Source organism: Poecile atricapillus, chromosome Z (assembly GCF_030490865.1).
Source record: "Poecile atricapillus isolate bPoeAtr1 chromosome Z, bPoeAtr1.hap1, whole genome shotgun sequence".
Classification (NCBI taxonomy): Eukaryota; Metazoa; Chordata; class Aves; order Passeriformes; family Paridae; genus Poecile; species Poecile atricapillus.
This window is the reverse complement of record NC_081289.1, coordinates 100,639,868-100,665,281: the sequence shown is the minus strand read 5'-3', so window position 1 is coordinate 100,665,281 and position 25,414 is coordinate 100,639,868. Positions and strand designations below refer to the sequence as shown.

At 44.7% G+C, this 25,414-nt stretch overlaps 2 protein-coding genes across 2 annotated transcripts; one reads left to right on the top strand and one right to left on the bottom strand.

Annotated features, from left to right (window-relative positions):
• Positions 1-1,229: 1,229 nt before the first annotated feature.
• Positions 1,230-14,511, bottom strand: LOC131572633 (transcription factor JunD-like). Its single transcript, XM_058825883.1, has one exon. The coding sequence runs from the start codon at positions 14,509-14,511 to the stop codon at positions 12,853-12,855; it is 1,659 nt and encodes a 552-aa protein (XP_058681866.1). The 3' UTR covers positions 1,230-12,852.
• Positions 14,512-17,013: 2,502 nt separating this feature from the next.
• On the top strand, positions 17,014-24,011 carry THAP1 (THAP domain containing 1). Its single transcript, XM_058827424.1, is given in 5 exon segments — positions 17,014-17,417; positions 17,786-17,981; positions 21,995-22,062; positions 22,152-22,388; positions 22,390-24,011. Coding segments are annotated over 5 exon segments (642 nt in total). The 5' UTR covers positions 17,014-17,346; the 3' UTR covers positions 22,460-24,011.
• The last annotated feature ends 1,403 nt before the right edge of the window (positions 24,012-25,414 follow it).

Here is a 25,414-nt window from a genome sequence, read left to right as displayed (position 1 = left end):
CGCAGAGCTAGAGGAACAAAAAGCTTAGAGAAAACAAGTAGACTAGTCCCTGTACCACATATTCAAAACACTTTTCCTATGCTCCTAAATTCAAGAATACCCTCAAACATCTAAAAAACATCTAAAAAATCATTAAAGGCACACACCATTTTGTTGTTCTACTTCCCCTCTGCAATTAATCTGGAAAGCATGAAGGTTATTGCAACAGTGCTACAGAGTTTTCCATGAAGAAATCTGTCTTTAGTGGAAATCTGCAAGAAATGGTCTGACTAGCATGTGTGAAACACAGCCTGAAGCCATGCACAACATGGAGATTAAAAAGCATTAAACAACTCCCAGAGCACTGAAGAAGGCACCGTTCACATTTAGAAGTCACAGTAATCCTACACCGAACTGGTCATAAACCTAAGTGCCAACATACAACAGCTCCAACAAGTGTGCTTACAGCTTCCTTCCCCTCCCCCAGCTCTGTCATGCCTCCGAAATCCTAGCATTCGTTATCTAAAACCAGAAAAAAAACCCATTCCCTCTTACTGTTTCTTCAGTGCCAGACCTGGAACCCACGCACTCTAGAGAAAAGACGGGGTCCAGCCGCGTGTGAGCTTCTCAGCTCCCACTTCAGCTCCGCATCCTCGCAGCCTTCTCGGCGGGGCTTGGCACTCACTCCGCCCAGCGACACCGCTTTGAAAGGATGCATCCGGAAGGCAGGGCTGCCTTCCCAGAGCACGGGAGCTTTCAGCTGGAACTTCGGAAGTGTTTCCAGCACGTGCGGATGTTTACCGAGTAGCTCTCCTTCGGGAATCTGTCAAGATGTATCAATGTGCATAAGAACATTGATCATAAGAAAGAAAAATAAACGCCTTAATTTAGCAGATTTACTCCAGATGTGGTTCAGAACAGTTCTATTTGCAAAAACGTTTTACTGTGACTCCTTCTGTTGAACCACAGAATGGGTGGGTAACCCAATATATGGGTAACTGGAGACCCATCCCACAGCGCTGATGACTCTAGTCAGCTTTTCTTAGCAAGGGCCTGAAACCTGATATCAGAGCTGGCTGCAACTGCACTCATATATACAGGGAATATAGATATAGATATAGATATAGATATAGATATAGATATAGATATAGATAGATATAGATATAGATATAGATATAGATATAGATATAGATATAGATATAGATATAGATATAGATATAGATATAGATATAGATATAGATATAGATATAGATATAGATATAGATATAGATATAGATATATTGGGAAGTTATCCCAAAGAACAACATTTTTACAAGAAGTTCGTCCCTCCTTGCACTTCAGTGTGTCGACACAATCAAAGGAATCAGTGTATCAAGCACGATTTTAAAGTACTTCTTAAAAAGCCCAAATCTCTATGCCTTAAGCCGACTTCTAAATTTCTTGCTGAAATAATAAAAAACACAGCCAAAAATATGAATATAAAGCAATTTTAATTTTCCTCTAGATATTTATATCAAAGAAATAATACTCATGTCCAAGTATTGTACATACAATATCTTCCTTATAAACTCTGTAGTTTAAAACACATGTACAAAATTGCACATTGCAGTTTGCAAAAAAATCATAAATACATTTTTGCATGTAAACAATTCCAGCACAAGGATCAATGTTATACATTCCAAAATGTCTAAGTGTCTGCTCACAAACAAAAACAAACAAAAACCCCACTGTGATCTCCATAAAGGTCCTAATGTTACAAATCAATCATTAACAGATTTCTAACTGATGTACTACACACAGGGATACATAAATGAGCACAAGGCAAGTCGCCTTTTAGTCATAAGTACTTAAGACAGAGGCTTGGAATACAATCCTGCTGCCATTTAAACCCACGGTATCCATCCCACAGTATTTAGTGGTAGCAGCATTGAGTTAATTTTTCCAAGATTGCCAATTGCAGTATGCCTTACTTTCAATTCTCAAACAAGTTGGCTACCACTGAACAGTAGGAATTTTATAATTATTGTAAACACAGTTATCACTGTTGTATATTCAGTAAGTTACAGTATTCTCCTAAACACATCACTAAATTAAGAAAATGTTTTACATTTAATCAAGTGCAAGATGCCCACTAGTATCGTCCACTTTGTCTCAGAAATAAGTATTTTGAATATAATACAATTAGTAAAAGTACTGTAAAAAATTACAATGGACATAATCCTCAGTTGTGCATTATTAAGCCCTGTAGCTTGTTTACATTTTAAAAAATCACCACATCAGAAAAAAGGTCTCAGAAGTGTCCTTTAAAATCTCTCCTGACCAAATCCAGCAAATGAGTAGCTACTGAATTTTGTTTCACTACTATCTCCATCTGTGTGCAATGCCCTTGCCAGCATACCTGTTTAAAGACTTCACAAAATCAATATCCATACAGAGTTATTTCTTTTGCTGTCTGTTTTGGATTGCTTTTGTGGTGTTTTTTTTTGTTTTGTTTTGTTTTTTATTTTGTTGGGTTTTTGGTTTTTTTGGTTCTTTTTGGTTGGGATTTTTGAATCTGTTCACATGCTGCAATTTTATAAAATTCTACCAAAAGCAGAAATTTTTGAAGGGTTTCTCAGAGGCTTCCTCTGTGCCAGCTAATAAGTAAGGCAGAATAAGAAGGTACACATAAACCCAACTTAAAAAAACCCAAGGAAGGATGCAGGCAGACACCCACCCACCAATTAGTTGCACGTAAGCTGCTGGAAGAGCAAAGCCCAGTTTGAACTTCTTGGCTTCCACCTTTCATTTCGAAGAGCTACCCTGAAGGAGAAAGTTTCAGTGCCATGCCTGAAGGCCTGCAAAGAACCAGCTTGGATTAAAGAACTTAGGAAGCAGCAGTTTGCTCACACTTCTTGGGACAAAAAGAGAGCTTGGGGATGCTGGTGGTGGCACAGCAGGGAGGGGATTCTTGCCCTTTACAGGAAATCCTTTTTCTGTTAATTAGCATGTGGCATGAATCCCAGTAAAGACCACAGAACGTGTGTGATACTACCAGCAGCGCCAGTCCATGACATTACAAGGTATTGTGATTACAGTAATGCAGATCATGGAGAATTTTCTGCATCACAGAAGCTCAGCAAGAACCAGAAACCACCAAGAGCTTTCAAAGTTGGGTCCCGTTGCCCAAGAACTCTCCTTTATCTGATGTGAGTTAGTTACTCTGTTGAACTGATAGAAAGACATACTGCACTAAGGGTGATAAACTTCATCCTTCCCAGTCTGCACCTAACTGGAGCTACTCCTTTCTAAGGGGATCTCTCTTGAGTCATACAAGATTAGCCATCACAAACACCACACAATGAGGGCACACATGTGGTCCCCCAAACCTCAGATTGATATTTCACTATAGGCAGAAACTGCAGGAGCAACAAGCCAACTTTAGATGAGCCACTGCAGGAAAGAGAAACTGTCCTGGAAGAATGTGCTACAACTCCACAGATGGAAAAACACAGAAAGCTGAAGAGCTACTTCACCAAAAGACTTACTCAGCAATACAGACCCAGCTGCCTTTCCTGGTAAGATGCTGCACAGGGAGTCTAAGAATTACCTTCAGATATCATAAACTAGAGGTAATCTAACAGATTCTGAGTTTTAAGGCCAAGGAGGCTCAGGGCCCTTCACAGGTACTGCAACCTCTTAATCTCTCCACCCTTCTCCCCCTTCTCCCCTTTTGACCTTAAGAAGCCAGTGTATACCTATTCCTGATTAGAAACAGTGTGAGTGGCAAAAATCAGTGGCTACATTTGGCGTGCAAGAGGCCTATGCAGACTTGCCTATCATTTTCTATTTAAAAGTCAGGAATTGCACAATACTATATTGCAACACTTACTCCCTTCCCTTTGTCCTGTACAAAGTAGCAAAGCACAACCAAAGCAAAATCACTGTTGGGAGTGTTTAGATTAATGGCTCACATGTCAGAACTGCACTAAGCCTCTCTGTAATTAACACCACTTTGCAATAAAGCGAAACAATCCTCCAATATATACTTGTGTTGGGCTTTTTGTTTCAGGTTTGGTTTTGATTCTGTGGGGTTTTGGTTTGGTTTAGGTTTTTTTCTTGGAGGGGTGGGTGGGAGAGTTAATGAAGCCTGAATATTTAATCTGTTACATGAGGAGGAATGCTCAAGGGGCTCGCAAGAACTTGTTTTGCTGCACGTTGAGCAACACCACATGGCAAAGCCCTGAAATTAGAGCAAATGCTTGAAGCTACGAAGGGCGTAGCTGCCTTTTGGAGCTCGTCCTTCATGGGCTGCATTTTATTAGAGAGCAGACCTTTGCATCACCAGTCAGCACGCAGACCTGGGCTTTACTTGATGACATTTCAGTACGGTGGTTGCCATGGCTTTAAATAAATAAGGGTAAGTGTGAAATCACTAGTCATCAGGTCAAACAGGGAGGGGCACAGTTTCTAAAGAAGAGACATTTAGAAGACAATCAAGCAGTAATAACAAAACAAAGTTAAAAAGCATTCTGAACAGCAGACTTAATTATCTGCACTTAAACATACAACAGACATTACCATTAAATACTGTTTCAGAGATAAATATTACTTTTTCCTCGTATTCTGCTCCTTTTTTTTTCTTCATCCTGGTGCTGATAACTTTGACTATCACCTCTAACTATTACCAGAGGGGAAAGGAATGAAGATGTACATTTTATTAGACACAATTGGCCTGCCGAGAAAGTGGTATCATACCACGTGGACATACTGGCTTGTATACGGGCAGTGATTTCACTTACAGGGTGCACACAAAGACTGTAAAAAATCACTGTCACATCTAATCTTGTGACATTAGATGTCGCAAGAACATTTAACTCCCTAATAGTACTTCCTCACTATTTCTGTCACCCTGTCATGAAGGATACTAAAAGAATGTTAAAAATTGGAAAAATCAAAAAATTCAAAGTCTGGCTCTACTTGTGAAGAACAGCAAGTTATATATCAGTATCTCCTATTGCTCTCCTTCCATAGTTGTTACTAGGGAAAAAGAAGGAGACTATCCAAAATACACTCTCTGGAACAGAACACTAACTTTATTTGACACTTCGCCATTGCTTGTGTCCTGTTACAAGAAAATCTGAAGATTTATGAAACAGAAGTGTGGGAAAGATTGTCAAGTTCAGTATGTTATCTTCCAAATTACTCAGCATGTACCAGAAGACTATCTTTAGTTAGTCAGTTAGTTAGTTAGTTTAAAACTGTTTGTTCTTAAAGGTCAATTTTCCATATGAGGCAGAAGGGGCACATTCCTTGGGGTAGCAGGAAGCTCTCTGAAGAGGACAAGAAAATGGTATCAACCACCTCCTCAGAATTCAAGCTACTGGTCATGATTTTTCACCTGTTCAGTCCATTGTTTAAGAACAGGGATGCAGTGAGAACCCTGACTCTTAACTGTATCAGCTTTCTTCATCTATGACAGAAGTAATACCACAGTTGTACAACCACTGATTGCAACTGAACAGTTGCAAGACATGCTTCAAGGTACTTATTAGAAAGGTTTTCAAATTTAGTCAAATAAATTTTGAGGTAAAACAGGACCCAACCTAAAAAAGTAATTTGACTTGCAAAACCAAAACACAGACTGCAACCAAAGGCTTTCTTTTTGCTCCCTTTAGTATGGGATGGGAGTCTGTTACTGATCTCCATCAAGAAAGCTCTCCAGACTGCATGGACTCTATTTAGGTGACTTACAATTCCACTCATACTTCTTAACTAGTAAGTAACAGTAGTAGTAAATCTTATCAGCAGTGTGCTAAATAACAGAATCTAGCAGTGTATTAGTGCACAGTGAACTGGTCATATTTATTATCTCCATGTCAGCAAGGCTTCAAGCCCAGCCATCCCTTCAAAGCATTCCTACAGAAATGGTCGGTCTTTAGCCAGAACATTTACTCCTTAAACTATTGCAGACCCTGTTTGTTATTAGTACTTGAAATTGAGAGCAAAGCTCAATTTACAGCTAGCTATGCTATGGATAGAGAGACTTTTTGAAAGCAGACAAAAAAGCAAACATCATGTAGATAACTATTTAAGGTGACTCCTTTAAAACATTATTTATGATAATCATTTCACCTTATAGTAAACTACTACACATGAACTGCAGCACTTCAGATAACATTAAGGCTAAATGTGACTTCAGAATAAGTTATTTTTTCATGTTAATTGAGCATTGCAAAGCTTGTCAGTCCTCCAATTTGACTGGAAATCTAAAAAATCACCTTGTGATCACACACAGAAATGCAGCTTAGTCTTCTTCTGGAAGAATTTGACCACAACAAAAGCATATGAAAAACCCCATTGTGTACTGCTGCAGCTAAGAAAATCACAGTTCCTTCCTTTGGCCATCCCCGTCTCTATGCATGCTGGTGTCTACTCACAACACCTCAACATGCATTTGCAGGTATCTGTGCCTCAGAAGAATTAGTTCATAAAGGCTGGATTTGCTGTTTCTTCAGTTAGTCCTCACTGACTTAAGAGGATAGTGCCCAAAGACTCCAGCACAAGAACTTGTGTCCCCTGCAGACACAAGATCAAGATTCACAGTTTTTACATCAGTAATGCACTTTTGTCAAGACTACTCAGCTGAAAGTTGCATTTCAATACACAGTACAGGTGTGAAGACACAGATCCTAGACTAGTTTCCTTCCTCCCCACCACTGTTTCCCCACTGGGACCCTTCGAAGACAACTAGAGCAAGGCATTCTGATTGACCTGTATGAAGCCAACTGTTTCAACATCCAAGCAGAGATCCGGTTTGTGATTATGTTGATGCAGAAAGTAAGCCTTCAGGTATGCAACAGCTTAGGAAAAAGTGCTCGCGGATTAAAACAAACAGCAAGAATCAATGCTCATAGCAAGGCAACAGGATGGTTCCTTGGAAAGCTGCTCTTTTTATGATTTATGTGTATACATTTCTAGACGCTTTTAGAAACACACAAACAACAGCAGGCTCTCCGCTGTGCCCTCACTGTTGCAGCACTTCTCAGAAAGCTACATTTAGCTTGTCACACATGACCAGTTCATGGGGAAGCTGCTTCTGTCCCACCTCCAAGCTACAGTGTCGTTACGAAGAGAGAAGTTTCACAGCACAAACAGCTGCAAGACACTTCATAGGACAAAAAGAGACAGATCTCTGAAACACTGGAGAGGAGTAATTATGAATTACTAAAACCTCTTGTCTCCCATAATGTACCATAAAGGCCTGAGTCTCCACACATTCAGATTTAATTCAACATCTTCATAGTAAAGTTGCACTATGTGCAGCAAGATGAACAAGTTTCTTACAAACTTTAGATTCTGCACTTTGTCACAGGAACACTTATCATTCTTCATCAGATACACAAAACCCTGATGAAACTCCACAACAAGTGACCATGGTGTGAGAAGGAAGAGAGAACATTTGCAGAATTACTACACACTGTGGAAGGTTCTGCCCAAGATTTTTTTCTGCTGATACAGGTCTTGCCAAATACTGAAAGAGGGGAATCCCTGACATACTTTACTGTCCACCTCTGCTGGAAGATGAGCAGTTACTATAGAGAGTACAGATCAAAAGTAGTGACCAACAAGCATCAAAACAGACTAAGAACTCTTCAACACTCATTCTTACAGTAAAACTTCAAACAAAAAACTGGAAAAATGGAAGTGATTTTGTACAAATCAAATACGTACACAGATATGTCATACTTCAATTTGTCTACTTGCTAAACATAGACACTTGGACAATCAAGTAAGGAAAGAGCAAAATTATCCAGCAGCAGCTACAGCTGCATGTATGAATAAACGAAAATGTAACTCATTGCTTTTCCTTTTTTAACTTGCACTCCAGAAGCAGGACACATAAAATGCATCAAAGAATGACTTATGTTACAAATAGATGGGTTTTTGTGCTCTTCCACATTCATCTCAGATATAGAAAAATTTTCTCTAAGAACCTACTGGATTCAAATATTTAAGACTCCAGTTATGGCAGCCAAGATAACTATCTTCAGCACAACTAGTAATTCAGACCTGGCATGCACCTGTACTTCAGAAGCTATCAAACAACACTATTCAGTATTTTGGGAAACATCAATGACTTATATAACTGATTACAAATTAGTTGCCGAATAAATTTCCACTTTAACATTTGCAAAGTGCAGAGTGCCTCAGGGCTTAACCTGGGCAGGCCACTCCTTTGTCAAAGGTGAAACAGAGAGTCAATCAGATATTTAAAGGAATGAAGGATGCCTCATGACTCCTTCTTCTGTAAAGACATAAATACAAACCAAGATAACAGAGAACTGTCGTAGAGCCACCCTTGATCTCGAACACTGCACAGCAGTCAGCAGTGACTACTGACATACAGTGAAGAGTCCAGATGTGTTGAGATATTTGCCTTTTGGAAGACCATCAAAGTCTTATAACAGAAAACATGACCATCACCACCAGAATTGCTCCTCACATGATCAGGACTTACCACGTCCAAACACCCATGTTTCTCAAAGTATACAAAATAATTGCTTTCGGAAGGGCTCCCTAAGCATACCAAATGGGCTCGACCTGGAATCACAGTAAAAGTTTTGAGAACAACTCACCGGCTACCTGGACCTGTCTGGAGACCTTGTGATTCCAACAGACTTCACTACACTGGGGACCAAGCCAATCAACTTTCTTAGCAATGACATCATTCAAGTCAGTGTTTTCAGAGTGGCTTCCTTGCACTCACATCAAGCAGGGGCAGATCTGTTGGGGGCTGCACCCTCTGCCCAAGGAAGGAGTGAACAAGTCTTCTCTCAGTGAAAACATTCCCTCTCCTATTTTTCAAGACAGGAAAGAACTGGTAACAATTCAAATAAATCAAAGCCATATATGAATCAAACTCTTTTGCTGTAGCACCTAAATAAGAAGGCACTTCACATCTAAACAAAGATACCGGTTCAAGCACATTCAAAAATTGCTGAGCAAAAAACAAGATATGCACAGGAGCAAGCATCCAGCAACCAAAACAGAAAAAGGAGGAGACTACTTAGTCTCCAGAGCAGATTACACCTGGGGCAAAGAAACAAGGAGGGATGTTTACTTTTAATGGGTTCACATCTGGAATAAAAATCAGATTGGAAGGACATGAGGGTAGCCAGCAAATAAAGTCACACAGTGTGAGTCTTGGCAAGGATCAGCAAATAGCGTGTACAAGTATAACAAAGCATGGTAGTTTTGAAGGATGAAGAAAAACGCTAAAAAGCACTGTGCTAACAGTGAACATAACTGTTTTATTTTGGGGTTTTAATATTTTTGTTTGCTTTTTTGGGGTTTTGTTTTTGAGGGTTTTTTGATTTTTTGTTTTTGTTTTTCTTACAGTAACACACAGCCAGCTTGCTTGGATTTACTGAAAAGGAGCTATATGGATGCAAATAATATAAACATTCTGAAAAAATTCTACCCAGTATCTATCTTTTAACATCTCACAGTGACCAAAGTTTTGGGCAGAAAACCAAAACCTAAAAGACAAATACATTTAACAACAAACTGAAGAAAAAAGGCAGACAAAATAGAGAAGCCATATTCAAAGATTTAGGAACACTGCAGGGCTGAAAGTCAGAGTATTAATACATTTTAGAAGACAGGAACAATCAAGTCTGACAGCTGCAGCAGGTAAGTACTCCTGAGTCTTTTTATATTGGTTTAAAGTGTTAGGTGCTTAGGCTTTCCACTCAAGTATCTGCAAAAAATGCAGCAACCTCTAGCAGAACCAGTCCAAGCAGGAAAAAAAAAAATCCAACCACCCCAACACTATTCTCAAGTTTTGGTCATGTCAGTGTTAGATTCTGTTACTTAGTCGAAATGCTAGATTAAAAAAAAATGCATTTATGAAGGTAACCAATCACTCTACAGAAAACACCTTTATTTTGGACAACTCCACTACCAGAACAGCAGCATTTGGCAGAGAACTGTAGCTGCCAGCATCACTAGTAATCTCTCATCAGTCATCAGGGTAAGAGAGCCGGCCTGTCACCACTTCTACCATTGAACAGTTGTCAGCTAGAACAGAAAGCAGGCTATCAAAGAAGTTACCACATGAGGTCTTAGATATGCTGGGGGTGAGACTGCTCTTGCAGAAAGCTCAAACTCAAGTGAGGTAATGTGGGGTGGTTTTGAGCTTTAACATTATCATGCTGAAAAGGGGGAGGTTATTATAACCCTGCTAGACTACAGCCTACTAGAGCCTTGCCTGTGTCTGAGAAGGGGAACTGCAGTGATTTCTCGTGCCTAATGGATCCCCCATGTTGCTTGGATATTGCTAATTTATTATGACCAGAAATTATGAAGTAAGTAAAGAAGAAGTATTGCACAGCTGTATTTATCATTGTCCTGTGTTCTACCTCAAGATCTTTACTTAGCCCTATACTCATTTACAAAGACAAGGACCAAAGTAGAGGTGCTCACCATGTAATTTCTTATGATTTTTTCCAGAATTCCTTAAAAAAACCCTCACCTCATCACATATAAATTTACTGCGCAGATGCAGTAAAGCATCTCACATCTGCCAGGCAGCATTGCCTCTCACTAGGGAAAAGTGTTAAGTGTGGGGGGAAATAAGTTTTTCATCAGTTTCTCCAGACTTGCAGCATCTTTGCAGATGGGTGATGACTACCAAAGTAAAAACCATATTTTTCACCCAGTTATTATATAACAAGCAGTGCTACAGATTGTATGCAGTATGGTTCAGAATGCCCCTAAGAAGTCTTTAAACCTAAAAGATCAAAATATTTTTTTATCTGCTAATAGTATTTCTAACAGCAGAATGTACTGTTACAGGCAAACATTTCAACCATCAAAAAAGGCTCTGGTGACATGATCGAACAGTTATACAATGATTAATATGGCTTCTACCTAATTTGCATATGCATTAAGAAAAGAAATACCCTTGGAGCCATCTCAGCTACAGTAACAGTGTAACTACGCATTCTCATATAATTTCATACATGTGCCCAGGAACAACTATGCACTAAAAAGGTCATACACTTGATTGCTGCAGCTCAACTTTCTGAACAGATAGCACTCACATATCCCCAGTAAAAGCATGAAAAACCGTGAGTCTATCCCATTCTTATTGGATTTCAAATCATCAGCTGTAGCCTTCAGGAGAGGTAAGAGATGTTTACCAGCTCCTGAGTGGCTTTAACAGATCTGAGCAATTGCGGTACACATAAGAGATGTCTATGCCGTCTTGGCTCCTCATATGATTACCCCTTTTCACCAGCTGGCACAGACACTTATCCCCATGAAAGATTTGCCTCTGAGCTCAAGCAGAGTTTTTAGCACAGTTTCAACGAAGGAAGAGGGCCCCACACTGCAGCTGGATCTGCTCAGGAGAAGCCCTGCCTTCCCCCCGCGGCAGGGCCGGCCCGCGGCCGCCGCACGCAGGGGCTTCTGGTGAGGTGACCGTCACACTCCGACAGACCCTTCCCACCGCACCATTGCCACAGGGCTCGGCAGCGCTGCGCTAGCGGCTATGCTCAAAACACACAGGTGCAGCAGAAGCGTGGAAGGCAGTGGCACCGAGCAAGGGACCTAAAGCTCTCAAAAACTCATTGAGGATTATGTCTAATCAGAAGAAACAGTTCCTTTGCTATACTCTTCTACTAGTAAATTCTCGACAAAGAAATAAATCACACCAATTCTTCCCAACCAGTAAAACACTTCACATTCTAGCATCGACTCTTTCTGTCTCTAGAGTATTGCAGAAAGTTTTTTTAGAACAAAGTAGACCAAGAAGCAAGATATACAGATTTCTACTGAAAAATAAATCTAATTCTCCATAATATTTCTGTGATTTATTCAAACAGAATACAATGGAATTACCACCTTTACAGCTAACCCACCCCAAATCTGAGCCCTTTCCTGTATAGCACTGAATTGTTACTATACCATGGAAAGAGCACATACTACTGGAATGTACACAGTGAAGGAAAAAAAAAACCAAACAAAAAAGTAAAGCTCTTTTTGCCAAAGTAACCATTTTCTCTACTAACGTGTTATCTAGAAAAATAAGGTCTAGGCAACGTCCAAAAAGTGTTCAAGTTTCAATAAATAACTATCAATGCCCCAAGTTCGCACTGGCACAAGAAATATGGAGCATACAGGTTTAGAAAACTATTTTCCTATGACTGAGTCAGCAATGCATTTCAATCTGCTTAAGATTTACAACAAAAATCATTTCCCTCCAGGGTTCGATTTGAAAATCAAAGCCATGTAAGTGCAAGAGCACCCACACAGCTGTCTTAACTCTCAATGGCAAATTAAAGCTCTAGAGAAAGACAGTATTTTAAAAAAGGTTCTTTATCATTACCAAGAAAATATACATAGCCATATTATGTTTTAAATATATATATACACGCACATCTTTTCAAAAGGTACGACTCTGGCTATTTTTTTTTTTTTTAAGTTTGAAAAGCTTATCCATTGCTATACAGTTCAGTAAGGTGTATTAGGAAACACACGTTTTATATCCCCCATGAAAATAAAGTTGAATCTTTCTGTAAACAGTAATTTTCTTATTTTCGGAAATCTCGACAGACCTCAAGTACTTCACTGAAAAATTAACAACCACCTGCCCCAGAACCACCCACGGAGACCCTCGCTGCTGAATGCGACATCGACAGAACTCGGGAAACGCTTAGCAACACCCGGCTCCCGCAAAAAAAAAACCACCTTCTCCGGGCGTAAATAAATAATAATAATTAATAAAAATAAAAAAAATAATAATAGCAGAAGGGCGGCGGCAGGCGCGCACCTTGCCCCGCGGTGCCCCCGGGCGGGCCGGGGCCGGGGCCGGCGGGGTGTCCCTCCTCAGCAGGCGCTGGTCTCCGGCGCGGCGGCGGCCGCCTCGGGGGGAGTCTCCCGCGGCTGGGCGGCGGCGTGAGGAGGAGGAGGAGGAGGATGCCCGGCGGCGTTGATGTGGCAGCCAGAGGAGAGGTGGCTGCGGACGCGACCCTGCAGCTGGGTCACCTGGGCGCGGAGGAGGTTGGCGGTGGCGGCCAGCTCGGCGTTCTGCCCCTTGAGCGCTTTCACCTTCTCCTCCAGCCGGGCGATGCGCTCCAGCTTCCGCCGGCGGCACTTGGAGGCGGCGATGCGGTTTCGCAGCCGCTTGCGCTCTGCCTTCAGCCGCTCCTGGCTCTCCGCGTCCAGCGGCGACAGCGACGGCGGCGTCGGCGCGCTGCTGCCGCCCTCCCCGCCCGCCGACGGCGGCACTTCGGGCACCGTCTGCGGCTCCTCCAGGGACCGCGCCGGCGGCAGCCGCCCGCTCCCCAGACCCGCCGCCCCGAAGGCCAGGCCCGGCGGCGGCGGCGGGGCGGAGGCGGAGGGGTAGGCGCTGCCCGAGGGGCTCAGCGGCCCCGCGGGGTTGAAGCCGCTCAAGTTGGTGTAGACGGCCGGAGGGTCGGCGGCGGCAGCGGCGGGGGCTCCTGGTGGCCCCGGGCGGGCGGTGCAGCAGGGTCCCGGCGCGGAGAGCGGCGGCGGCGCCGCCAGGAGCTGGTTCTGCTTGTGCAGGTCGGCCAGGGCCTTGACGAAGCCGTCGGCGAAACCCTCCTGTTCCTGCGTCACCGGCTGCCGGTAGAGGAACGGCCCCGCCGCCGCCGCCCCGCCGCTCCCTGCCCCGGGCGCCGTCGGCCCCGGGCTGCCCGCGCCCAGCCCCGCGCCCCCCTGGATCAGCAGCTGCTCCAGGTCAGCGGCCGGCGGCAGCTTCAGCAGCGGCAGCTCCGCAGCCGTTCCCAGCGCGGCCTCAGGGCCGCCACGGGCCGCCGCCGCCCCGCCGCCGCTCCCCGTCTCCGCGGAGCCCGCGGTGGGCGGCGGGGCGGCGGCGGGCGGCGGCGGCGGCAGCAAGCGCAGAGCCGCCGCGCTGCCGCGGGCGCCGGCAGGCGGACGAAGGGCGAAGGGCCCCGGGAGCGGCGCGGGGGCGGCAGCCGGCAGGTCCCGCTTCTTCCCGGCGCCCAGCAGCAGCTTCTGCCCCGCCGCCGCATCGGCTCCAGGTCCGCCGGCGGTACCGAAACCCGGCAGCGGCACGAAGTCGGGCAGCAGCTCCAGTCCTTCCTCGGGATAAAACGGCGCCTCCATCTTCACGGCGGATCGCCCGCTACGCCCGCCGCTCATGCTGCCGCCCTCGCCGGCCGGCGGCGGCTCCGGCGCGGGGCGGGCCGGGCTGGGCGGCTGCTCCGCGGGGCCGGCCGCCCTCGGCTGGCAGCGGGGACTGAGCCGCCTCCCGGCGCCGCCGGACCCGCGCCACGCCCCGGGCCCGCTGCCCGCCCCGCCGTCGCCTCCTCCCTGCTGCCGCCGCCGGTCCCCCCCCCCACCGCCCGCTCCTCCGGGCTTGCGCGGAACGGCTTCCCGGTGGGGTGTCCGTGGGGAACCCGCGCTGCTCCTCCCCCTCAGAAACTCGCCCCGCGACTGCGGTGTGAGAAAGAAGGCAGTGCCTCCTTGATCCGGGAACGGGGGGGTGTTTCTCGGGGTCATCACTCCGGCCAGGGGACGAGTCCTGCAGGAGGAAAGCGAGCAAGGGCGTGGCGGCTGCTGGGGCAGGTGCTGGTGCGTTCGGTCTGTGGTGGGTGGGCACAGGATAGTGCAGGTGTCGAGGACTAATGATTCCCGACAACACTGTACTGGGAAGTCTGACGGGGAAGTGCTTGGCCATCGAGAAACATGCCAGATAGTCAAACTAAAAGTCACTCAGAAGATGGACATGAATTTTATGTGTCTTTTTTTTCCGGGGGGGGGGGGGGGGGGGAAGTTAAGAAAAAGGATTTGAAACATCCTAGACATATTTCCAACATTTTTAAAATTACTGAAACATGAATAGCATTTTTCAGTTTGGGGGTTGTATTTATTTGTTATCTTTACTCAAGACAATTGCCTCTGCCCTTCTCCAAGTTTCTGAAATTCTTATGGGATGAGGGAATTTCTTTCCACACAGCCTTTTATAAATCCCTTTTGCTTCAGGATACCAATGTGATCCTGATAGAGCTGCTGAAAGCTCTCATTTAAGTCTTTAAAATCAGCTTGCTGGCTGATGGTCTCAGTGGCTCGTCTACACATTTGCCAGATCTCCTGATCTGTGATGGACCCCCTCAGTTAGGTGTCACCTTTTGCAACCTACTCATATTTTCATGTTTCCTCCCCAGGAATTTCCTTCCTATGTGTCAAGACCATGTGCTTCTTCTCAGTGTCTAGTGAAGCTGCTGAACTCTGCTCTTAGCCCCACCATCTATATGGCCAAGCTGTGCCTCCCCTGTGCCTAGGTTCATCCCAAAACCAGCAGTGGAGGAGGAGATGGATAGTGGTGTCCAGTCCGGGGCTGACTCAGAATCGCTCTTCAGGTCCATAGGAGAACTGGAGTCTAGGTGCACTGACTAAGGCCCTGATGACCTTCACTCAAGTAGGTTGGGGCTCCCAACTCTTGCTTATAGGGCAAAAGCTCCTTTTCAACACAGCCCAGCACCTTCAGTCCCTGCCTGACTGTATCACAGGTGTTGCTCTCTTCAGCTCCATCTCCTGGGTGAACCTTGGACCTGTGTTTCTAGTTCTGTTCCTGGCACCATCTCCTGCTGCTCCTGCCTGAATTACCTGGGTGGACCTTGTACCCTGGTTCATCACCTCACCTTATGTGGGTGTGCCCATTAGTGTCTGCCCTGCTCTTGTGCTGCAGGACTCTATCCAGGCTGGTGAGCTTGGATTTTGGCTCTGATCACCCCTAGATCATCTTGCCATGGGACAGCCCAGCTCTCCTGGTCCCTGAGGCTGTGGTAGAATTGCTGCCCAGAAAACTGGCAGCAGGAGGACTCAAGGGAGAAGAAAGCCATCAGGCAAATGCCAGGGACAGAGGCATTCACATGGATAGGGGAGGAGTAACCATGTTTTTCTTGGTGAGGAAGGTAGTGCTAGAAAGAGCTTATTTTGGTTTCCTTGTCTCTGGGCTGACCTAATAGGAGAAGGAGCAGAGCTAGCCGTGCTCAGGCAACACTGGCTACTGAAAACAGCTCATGTGAGTGGTTTTGTGGAAGTATTGCTGAAGCTGCCATACAGGCTTTTCTGTCGTATTCCTGGGAAAGCAAATGGCAGTGACTGATACCTTCCATCATCTGGGTGAAGAGAGCTGTCTCATCAGCGAAGCCACAACCTCCAAGCCAAGGCCATCAAACCTTTTCTTTCCCTCACAAAGGAAGTGTAGAGGGGGAAAGTGGGCTGAGGAAAAAATTATCTGTGTGGGGTCAGAGAAAAAGCCATGGAGGTTCACTTGAGTCTGGGGCCATTGTCAGTGAATTTCTAGATATAATGTTACACTTGACTGGGGTGCCTCTAAAGGTAGGTTCCTCTGTCATTCCTATACAAAACCTGTCACTTAGGTAGGATGGTTTTACTTGCAAATTCAGCGTTCGAAAATGAGTCCACAGAATGGGAACGTGTCGAAACTGCTTGAAGCTCGAAATAAACTTAGTTGTAACAATAGATCGATTTGTTGAGAGATCTATCTGCTGTTTTCTGACGCACCTCCAAACTACGTTTAGGTAAGTGGCACGGAGTTATTTCACACGTCCTTAATGCAACTGTTATGGTAATGTGGTCCTTGCGTCGTTTTCTTTCCCCCGCCCTTCCTTTTTTTTAATTTTTTTTTTTCTTTTTGGTCCCTGAGGAGAGCCAGAGCCACCAGCGCCAGCTTCTTCCTGTCCCTGTGACAGCCGCGTTGAGCACACCCGTCCGCCCGAGCGCAGCCCTGCCTGCCCCCTGGGGCAACCATCCCCGCCCAGGACTTCGGGCATGGCGCCGCCAGAGCAGCCTCTGACGGCTTCCCTCAGTGCAGGAACATCCGCAGCACTGCTCCCGGTGCCGGGGCTGTGCCCGGCGGGGCGGGAGGCGCTGCCCAGCTGTGGGTGCGGAGGGGAGCGGCACCGCCCAGCTGTGGGTGCGGGGGGTGTGGGCGGCGCTGCCCAGCTGAGGGTGCGGATGTGGGCGGAACACGGCGGCGAAGTGGGGGCGGAGCGGGAGAAAGGAGGCGGCCGGATTGGCGGGCCCGCCGAACAAGGCTCCGCCCCCACCCCGCGCGCCGACGCGCCCAATGGGCGGAGCGCGGTGCGCGCTGCTACCGCGAGAGGTTCCGTTGAAGCTGGCGCCGCCATCTTGGAGTTGGGAGAGGCCGCGCGTCCCGTTCCCGTCCCTCTCCGGACGGCCAGGGGCGCGGGGGGGGGGCCGCGGGAGGCGGGGGAAGCATGGGCGCCCGGCGGTGAGTTCGCAGCACCCCGCCGGTCCGTCCGTCCCCAGGGAGGCCGCGCCGCGGCGGGCGCGGAGTTGGGCGGGATGGTGCAGTCCTGTTCCGCCTACCGCTGCCGGAACCGATACGACAAAGAGAAGCCCATCTCCTTCCACAAGTGAGCGCGCGCGGGCACCGGGGCGGGGTTCGCGTCGGGGGCGGGGCCAGCGCGGGGCCGCGCGCGCGAGGTGCGGGGGGAGCCGGGAGGGAATCCGCGCGGGCAGGCGGGTACCGACCTCCGGGCGACAGACGGACAGACAGACAGAAGGACGTGTCTGTTCGCTGCTGCTGAGGGTGGGGAGCCTCGCCCGCCCCTCCCGGCGTCTCCTGGGGGAAAGCCGAGGGACGGGACCCTCTGAGCCGCCTGTTCCAGAGCAAGAGCGGGCTGAGACCCACCCCCCACGACCGGGCCGAAGGGTTTTGGCTCCGGCCAAACCCCGCCTTATAAAGCTTTCCAGAAAATCTGAAAGTGCCTCTTGCTTGCAGGTTTCCTCTTACAAGACCCGATCTTTGCAAGAAGTGGGAAGCTGCTGTTAAGAGGAAAAACTTCAAGCCGACCAAATACAGCAGCATTTGCTCAGAACACTTTACCCCCGATTGCTTTAAGAGAGAATGCAATAACAAGCTCCTAAAAGAGAATGCTGTGCCCACAATATTTTGTTACACTGAACCTGGTGAAAAGGTAAACCCAAAGCACACATGGCTGCAGGTGCCGGAACGTGTCGTGCACGTCACTGGTTGCAGTGTGGCAGGGCAGCGAGATGGGAGAGGATGCAGGCTGGGAAGGAAGAAGGATGGCAGGATGCTGAGCCTGTCTACCTGGGGTCTCCAGGAGGGCTGTGGTGACTGAAACACCATCAACAGCTGTGCATGTTTTCTGTGAGGCTCTCGGAGGCTTTGGAGTGCAGTGTTGTACAGGCAGACACTGGCTCTGACCTGTTCATGTGTCCACTTAATTCAGCATCCATGTGGTGAATTAAATGGAATGGCAACAAAGTAAGAAGGTATTGCCCTGAGATAAGATGTTCTGCAGCATTTCCTGAATATTCAGAGACTGAGAGAGCTTTCATTAATGCTTGCAAATGCCACTTACTCTCTTCCCATGGCTGATGGCTACTGCTACCATGGTGGATGCTGACTGTGAAACTTAACTGGCCTCTTTAAGAGGGCTCTGCTCCCTGGCTTTGCAAAGTTAAAATGTGTGGCAGAACCTTACCTGCACCTCCTATCTGTCTGTCCTGAGAGTACCTCTGTCTTGCGTTTGTGTTCAAAACCAGACTGGTCTCTGACTTCTGATGGTTGAGTCTACTGTGTGGGGTATTCTTCCCTTCATTGTGCCACTAGAGCAATTTACTGTGAGATGCAAGTCACTTACGAGTTCTTCTTGATGTAATAACTTCAAGACAAGAATGGAAAAGATTGATTTTTAACTCCTTTAAAGGATATGAAATATTTGATCTCTTATCGTTCGGCCATAAAGAAAGTGGCAAAGGAGACAGTGAATAGGTAGAGTAGATAGAGTAGGTCTGGGGAACAGAAGTCTTAAATGGCATGAAGTGCACAGAAGAAAACTCAGATTTTTCTTGTTCGGTTTTTCTCTTTATATACAGTATTGGAGTGCTGCAGAAATAAAAAGGCAACACATTTGAAAAATGAAAAGTGGTTAATAACAGATAAGAGAATAGAAACAATGTAAACAAGGAGACAGATTACTTACAGGGAAATACGGCTGTGTTTTTTGTTTGATTGCACTTCCTTGCTTATCTGTGCAATACACATTTTCTTCATTGTGTGTAAAATACTTGCAAATTTTTTTACAGTCTGAAGGCTGAATGGGTGTATAGGGTAGTCTGCAAAAGTACTGCTGGTGCAGCAGGATTAGTAGTGAGCCACGTTCCCAATTTCGCTGTCATACCTGGATCTACAAAAACACAGAAGAGTGAGTGCCTTTTAATTCTGAAGGATTTAGTTCTATTCTTATTTGATTAATGGCACTTTTGAATAAACTGCCACATAACTTCAAGTAGCAATGTAATAGCAAAGAATAATAGTGGTTGTTTTGGAGTTGAATCCACACTGATTTTGAAATACAAGGTTTTTTATCTTTCACACTATGTAATTTGGTATATTTTCCTTTTCTTTACTTATGTCTTAGGACAAGTATTTGTTGGCTCGAAGAAGTAATTAGAAGCCACTGATGTCACAGAGATACCGAAGATCTGTTCTCTGTGATATGTTGTGACAATAATAATTTGTATATAGAGGTAGCATATACTCTATATCTTCAAACAGAAGTGTCTCTGATTCAGCAGTCCAGCAGTGATCTGAGTTTTGCTTTTGTTTCTAGCAAGAATGAGTTTCTTTTTGCAGGCTCTACCTTTGCTTTGTAGGGTTTTTGGTAGAGAAACTTGATAGTGACAGCTGAGTTATGGGTGGTGCAGTTCTTTATTGCAGGGATAGGGTCAAGTTCTTTAGAATTTTGTATGTAAATTAGTAGACTAACAGCAGCAGTTATGTATAACTGAGAAATAAGACTAGTAGTTGGCTGATTTTGTACTTTCGTGTGATCAGTTATATTGACTGCATATTAAAACTTCCCTTTAATGCCAATCAGCACTTTACTTCAATACCAATCAGCAAAGTGCCTTTTCAGTTACTGTTTGCCAAATGTCATAGTTTGTATGAGGGACAGGTTGACACCCAAACATCTTCTTGCTTGTATGTTAAGTCAAGGAAGTCAATGATATAACCTTCAGATCTGATGAGCTTGATACTTTGATGGTGAGGACTATTGTCTGTTCTTAAAATCAAAGTTTTCTGATCCTTACCTTGCATTTTTCTTTATACTACAGTGTGGGAAGGTGGGTAGGTAAAAAAATTGTTCAGTGCCTCTTTCACTGAGAATGTTTTAAGCTTTCTTTTAAATAGGCAATATGCAAGCACTTTGTTTTCAGCAGTGCTTTTTCAATCAACATGTGCACAGAAGCATTCTGAATTATACTGGACTCCTTTGGGGAAGAATTTGATTATCTGCTTTGGCCTATGCTCAAATGGCTTGGGATCTGTATTGTCCTGACCTATACAAGAAAACCTAGCAAGGACAATGTGATAAAACTTGCAGTTTTATGTGAAAAAAAACTCTGCAGTGGAGTAGAGCCAATTGATATTTTGCTGGTGCACAAAGGAAGAACTGTGCTTCTCCCTGTCCATTCCATCTGCCAGCTATGCAGTCCTTTTTCTTAACATGACCTGGCAGTGTGAGCTCACAGTCCAGAAAGCCAAACGTGTCCTAGGCTGCATCCAAAGCATCGTGGGCAGCAGGGGAGGGAGGGGATTCTGCCCCTCAGCTCTGCTCTGGTGAGAGCCCACCTGGAACCCTGCATCCAGCTCTGGGGTACCAGCACAGGAAACAACGAGGACTGTAAGGTGAGTCCAGAAGGACAGTAGATAACCAGAAGGGATGGAGAAGCCCTCATTAGAGACCTATAGTCTGAAAAAGTTGGAGATCTTCAACCTGGAAGAAGAGAAAGTGCTGTGGAGACCTCACAGCAACTTTATGCTATCTAAAGGAAGCCCAAGAAGGCTGGAAAGGGACTTTTTAATAAGGGCAGGTAGTGACAGGCCAAGGGGGTGTGGCCTTAAACTGCAGGAGGGCAGGTTTAGTTCAGGATATTAAGTAAAAATTCTCCACTATGAGGGTGGTGAGGCAATGAACAGGTTGCCCAGAGAATCTGTGAATGCTCCATCCCTGGAAGCGTTCAAGGGTTGGGTGGGGCTCTGAGCAACCTGGTCTAGTGAAAGGTGTCTCTGCCCATGGCAGAGGGGTATTGACACTGGATGATCTTTAAAGCTCCTTCCAACCTAAACCATTCTATAAGTCTGTGATTCCCACTTTTTCCATGTATGTGATACCTTTTGTTGAATTGCTTGGACATTTAATAATGGACAGAAAATTTATGCAGTGATAGCAGGAGATCAAATAACTTTCTGTCATTTTAGCAATTATGTTTGAGCAAAAGTAAATACCAAGGATGAGAAAGCTGCTTTGCTGTTGAAGAGCTGTTTATTTTGGTTCATGATGTCTCTTTTAACCAATTATTCTGCAGCCCAAAACCAATAAGAGTCCCTCCCAATTGTGAGAAGGTTGGTCTTACTGTGTCTACTTGTCTGCTCTGCCAGCCTATCAGCCCACTCAGTAGTTCACCCTTATTCTACCTCAGCAGAAGATTGTCCACTTCTGATGTGTTTTTGATTAAGTTAGCTGATTAAGCTGACTTGATTAAGTTAGGGTTCAATTACATAGTGGTATGATGCAGCAGAAAATAGGAGGTACAAAGGGGAATGGAATGGCAGCAATGAGTTACTAGGTCATCTGAAGTCCGTTTTTATGTAACTGCAGTCTGTGTTCTTGCTTCTTAGGTAATTATATAGATTTCAAAAATCTAATCTTCAAAAAACCTTTTTTAGACATCAAGGCCTTGAGTTTCAAAGAGCTCTTAAAATGAAGCTGCATAAAAATGTGTCCAGTTGAGAAGCCAGACAAAGCAGGCCCAGAAGCGTTTGCCAGTTTTGAAAATCATGTCTTGAAATTTATTTTTTAATTTAAATCTGGGTTGTTTAAGTTATTCTGGAGCTGTAATTGTGTTGTAAACAATGTTAAGCATGAAAATGTACATTTTTTCTTGTTCTTTCTAGTCTGAAGAATTTGCAGAGCAGCCAGAAGATCCACTGCCACCTCCTCCACTGCCACCACCTCCAACCACCTCCACCACCACCACCACCACCAGCAGCTCCCGTACTACCACAGTCTCCATCACTCCTTCTTTTCATCTGTCTCAATAGATGCCAGATTTGTAGATCCAAGTATTGGATTATTGATGCCCCCTCTGCAGACCCCCAGCAATCTTGCTGTTTTTTGCGATCATAACTACACTGTAGAGGATACAGTCCATCAGCGAAAAAGAATTCAACAGCTGGAGGAACAAGTTGAAAAACTGCGGAAGAAGCTCAAGACAGCGCAACAGAGGTGCCGGCGTCAGGAAAGACAAATTGAGAAACTGAGAGAATTGTTCAGTTTCAGAAAGAAAAAGACATATGGCAGGAAAAGGCTATGTGATTCTGCCTAATGACTATTTTGAAGTTGTAGAAGTACCTGCCTAGCAGTCATGAACATCAGTTTCACTTTGGTAGGCCAAGAAATTTAGTTTCAAACTAATTCTTTCTAATTCTGTATGTAAGACTTTCCAGGAATTCTAAAAACCATAATTAAGCAGTAATACAAATAAGATCATCTTTTTCTTCATTGTCGTTTCAGTTTGATACACTTTTAATATATTGAAGATGCAAGCATCTCAGAATTAGAATATGCAATTAATTTACAAAAATCTGAATTGCTTCCAGAAGGAAAAGATGCAAGATTGAAGACACATGAAATTTACTTTTTTTACAATGTTTGTCTTATGCTTACAGGGGCTGGGAACTGAATCTGGCTGAGAGTGAAGTTTAGGTGGTTGTACACCTAGTGCATTGTCAAGACTTAATGTTGGCTTTGGTAATCCCCAGTAAGTAGTTTTCACTGATTTTAGAAAGAACAGAATTAGGTCAGCTAACATCTGCAAGTGCTGCAGAAGGATAGTTAAGATGCACATTTCAGTCTGGGAAAACTTCCAACTTCAGTTTGCTATGCATTTGAAGCACTGCAAAAAGTCTTGATTCCTGGATCCCTTTGGGTGAGGTATGTAAATGAACCTCGTCTTTTGAGTAACTGTTCACCACATGTGTGTTTTGAGGGCGATGAGGAGAATTCATTAGCATAGCTAACGAGAGCTGTAGAAACAGCTTTTGTTTTGAGGGCACTTAAAAATAGTCCTGAAGTGCAGAGCTGAACTGAACATGTATGTTACTGCACTGTCGGCAGGATCAATAAGATAATGTGCTGTTTACAGTGACTGCTTGCAAAGGGACAGTGGTAATATACAGTTCCAGTGTGTTGTAGGTCATCTTCCTGTAGCACTGTAACTGGTATTGTTCTTGGTTTTGAAATTAACTCGCATGTCAACCATCTGTAGCTCAGGAAATGAAGTTTGTTCTTTATCCCGGGAGTCAGATGTTCATGTCTTTGCAGTACGCAGTGGCTTATTTCTTTCCTTTTTTCACTCCCCAAAGGGTATCCACCAAAGGGCAAATAGGGAACTAGACTTTCAAGTTGCTTGGTGCTAGACTGGTTTATAATATCTCAAATGCTGCTGCCTTTTCGTCAGCCTTATTAAAACTCTTTCTAGTAATAGATTTAGCATGACAAAGTAGTGTAGCAGTTTGCACTTACTTTCTAATAATTTATTTAGTCAATGATCTCATTCAAAATGAGAGAAAATGGCTAACTCTAATGTAGGTTTCACAGCTGAAATTCCTGGATATACGAGACATGAGGAAAATTGCTTTTCTCAGTCTGTCAACTTGTGCACAATGTGGGTTCTAGCTCTGTTGTTAAACAAGCCTTCTTCATAATGGCTTTAAAAGCTTCCCTTAATATCCTGTTAGCATGACATTTGAAATATTTCAAACCAGTCTTGATACTTCTGACCTCACTCATGCCATGTGTCTATTTTCCCTACCATTTCATACACTTAAAATGAACAAAAATGCCAATGCTTCCTTTTGTGTACATTTATTATACCCATTAAAAATTGAAAAGCAAATGATGTGTTATATTTTTAATTACTCTATCTTCTCTTTTCCCAGGGTTTGCCAAAATTGTCTTGACATTTGCATTTTTATTTTCTACTAGTTTCCTTGTTTAGATGCTGGGTTCCCAAGCCTTGTAGCTGTTACACTTTGTGTTTAAAATTGGTAAAAATTCAAAAGTGTCAAGGAAAAGACATATAAAAAACTGTTGCTATGCTGTTGGCATGTGTGCCAGATAGCAGATTGTGTCTGTTTTCTCTGCAGAATACCCCTCTCTTCTTACTCTGCCGGAATTTCAAGTGTGACTTCCAGAGGCACAGTGGATTGCTGCAACACCACGCTCCCTGCACCCCAGCACTTGGTTGTATACTCCTGCTACCACCCTTCTTAGGTTCTCCAGTTCTTGTGGTGGTTGCACCCTTCTGTGGGGCACTTCAGCTAACTAAAAGCAGCAGGTTTAGCTTGTAGTGGTGAGGCAGCAGAGGGCAAACAGTACCACACCTGGTACAAGTTAAAGACGGCCAAAAGTGGGGCATGAAGAGAAAATAAATCTTTTCCTCTGGGGTGCAAAGAGCATTATGTTAGCTTCTATATGAAAATACATGGGTAGCTTCCTACTCTGAATGTCCCACCTGGGCTAAGTTTCCCTGCTTCCTCCCCACCTTGTGCTTTGCCTTCTGTGTCTGTTGGGCCCTTCCTTGAGTGTTTTAGCTTCATAACCCTTCAGGGAAGCAGCCAAACAAAACTAAGTCTGCAAGTTAAATTTAAGGTACATTGTAGATGGCTGATAGATGGTTGGTGCTTGGAGTCCTTGTGTCTTTAAGCTGTTTGCATTGGTGAAGTTGATTTAACAGCTGACTCATAATGTTTCTTTTGTTGAGAGGGTTGATTACTCCTTGTCTGGACAGTTTCAGAAGTAATATGCTGAAAGGGGAATGCTACCCAGTTGTCTTCCTTTCTTCTTACCAGAGGATTTTTCTAAGAAGAGATGCAGCCTGTTCTGACAACAGGCTTGAATTTCTCATGCAGCAGCTATTTTTTAAGTCTTGTTAACTCCTGATGTAGTCTGGGCTAAGTGTGGACTTACTAGACCTATGAGGGTTCTCAGTACCACAGAGCTCTGAAGTGGGGAGAAGACTGGTATGAAACAACTGGTTGTCTTTTAGCAATTGACTTTTTATGTGCTGTATTCCTCACTCTTACAATCTCTCTTGTTTGTAGCAGTACAGAAAGAGAAAATGAAGGCTCTCTGCTACTAGCAAGGCTAGGGAAAGAATTCTAGCTAATAAGCACAATATGTTCCACAAGCATGTGTTAAAATTTCCTCTTGTTTGGGATCTGTTACATCCACGCAATCATCTGTTAAAAGAGGTCTGCAACAGTTACTGTTTGCACTGGCCACAACTGGTACCTGCATTAATGCCAATTTCA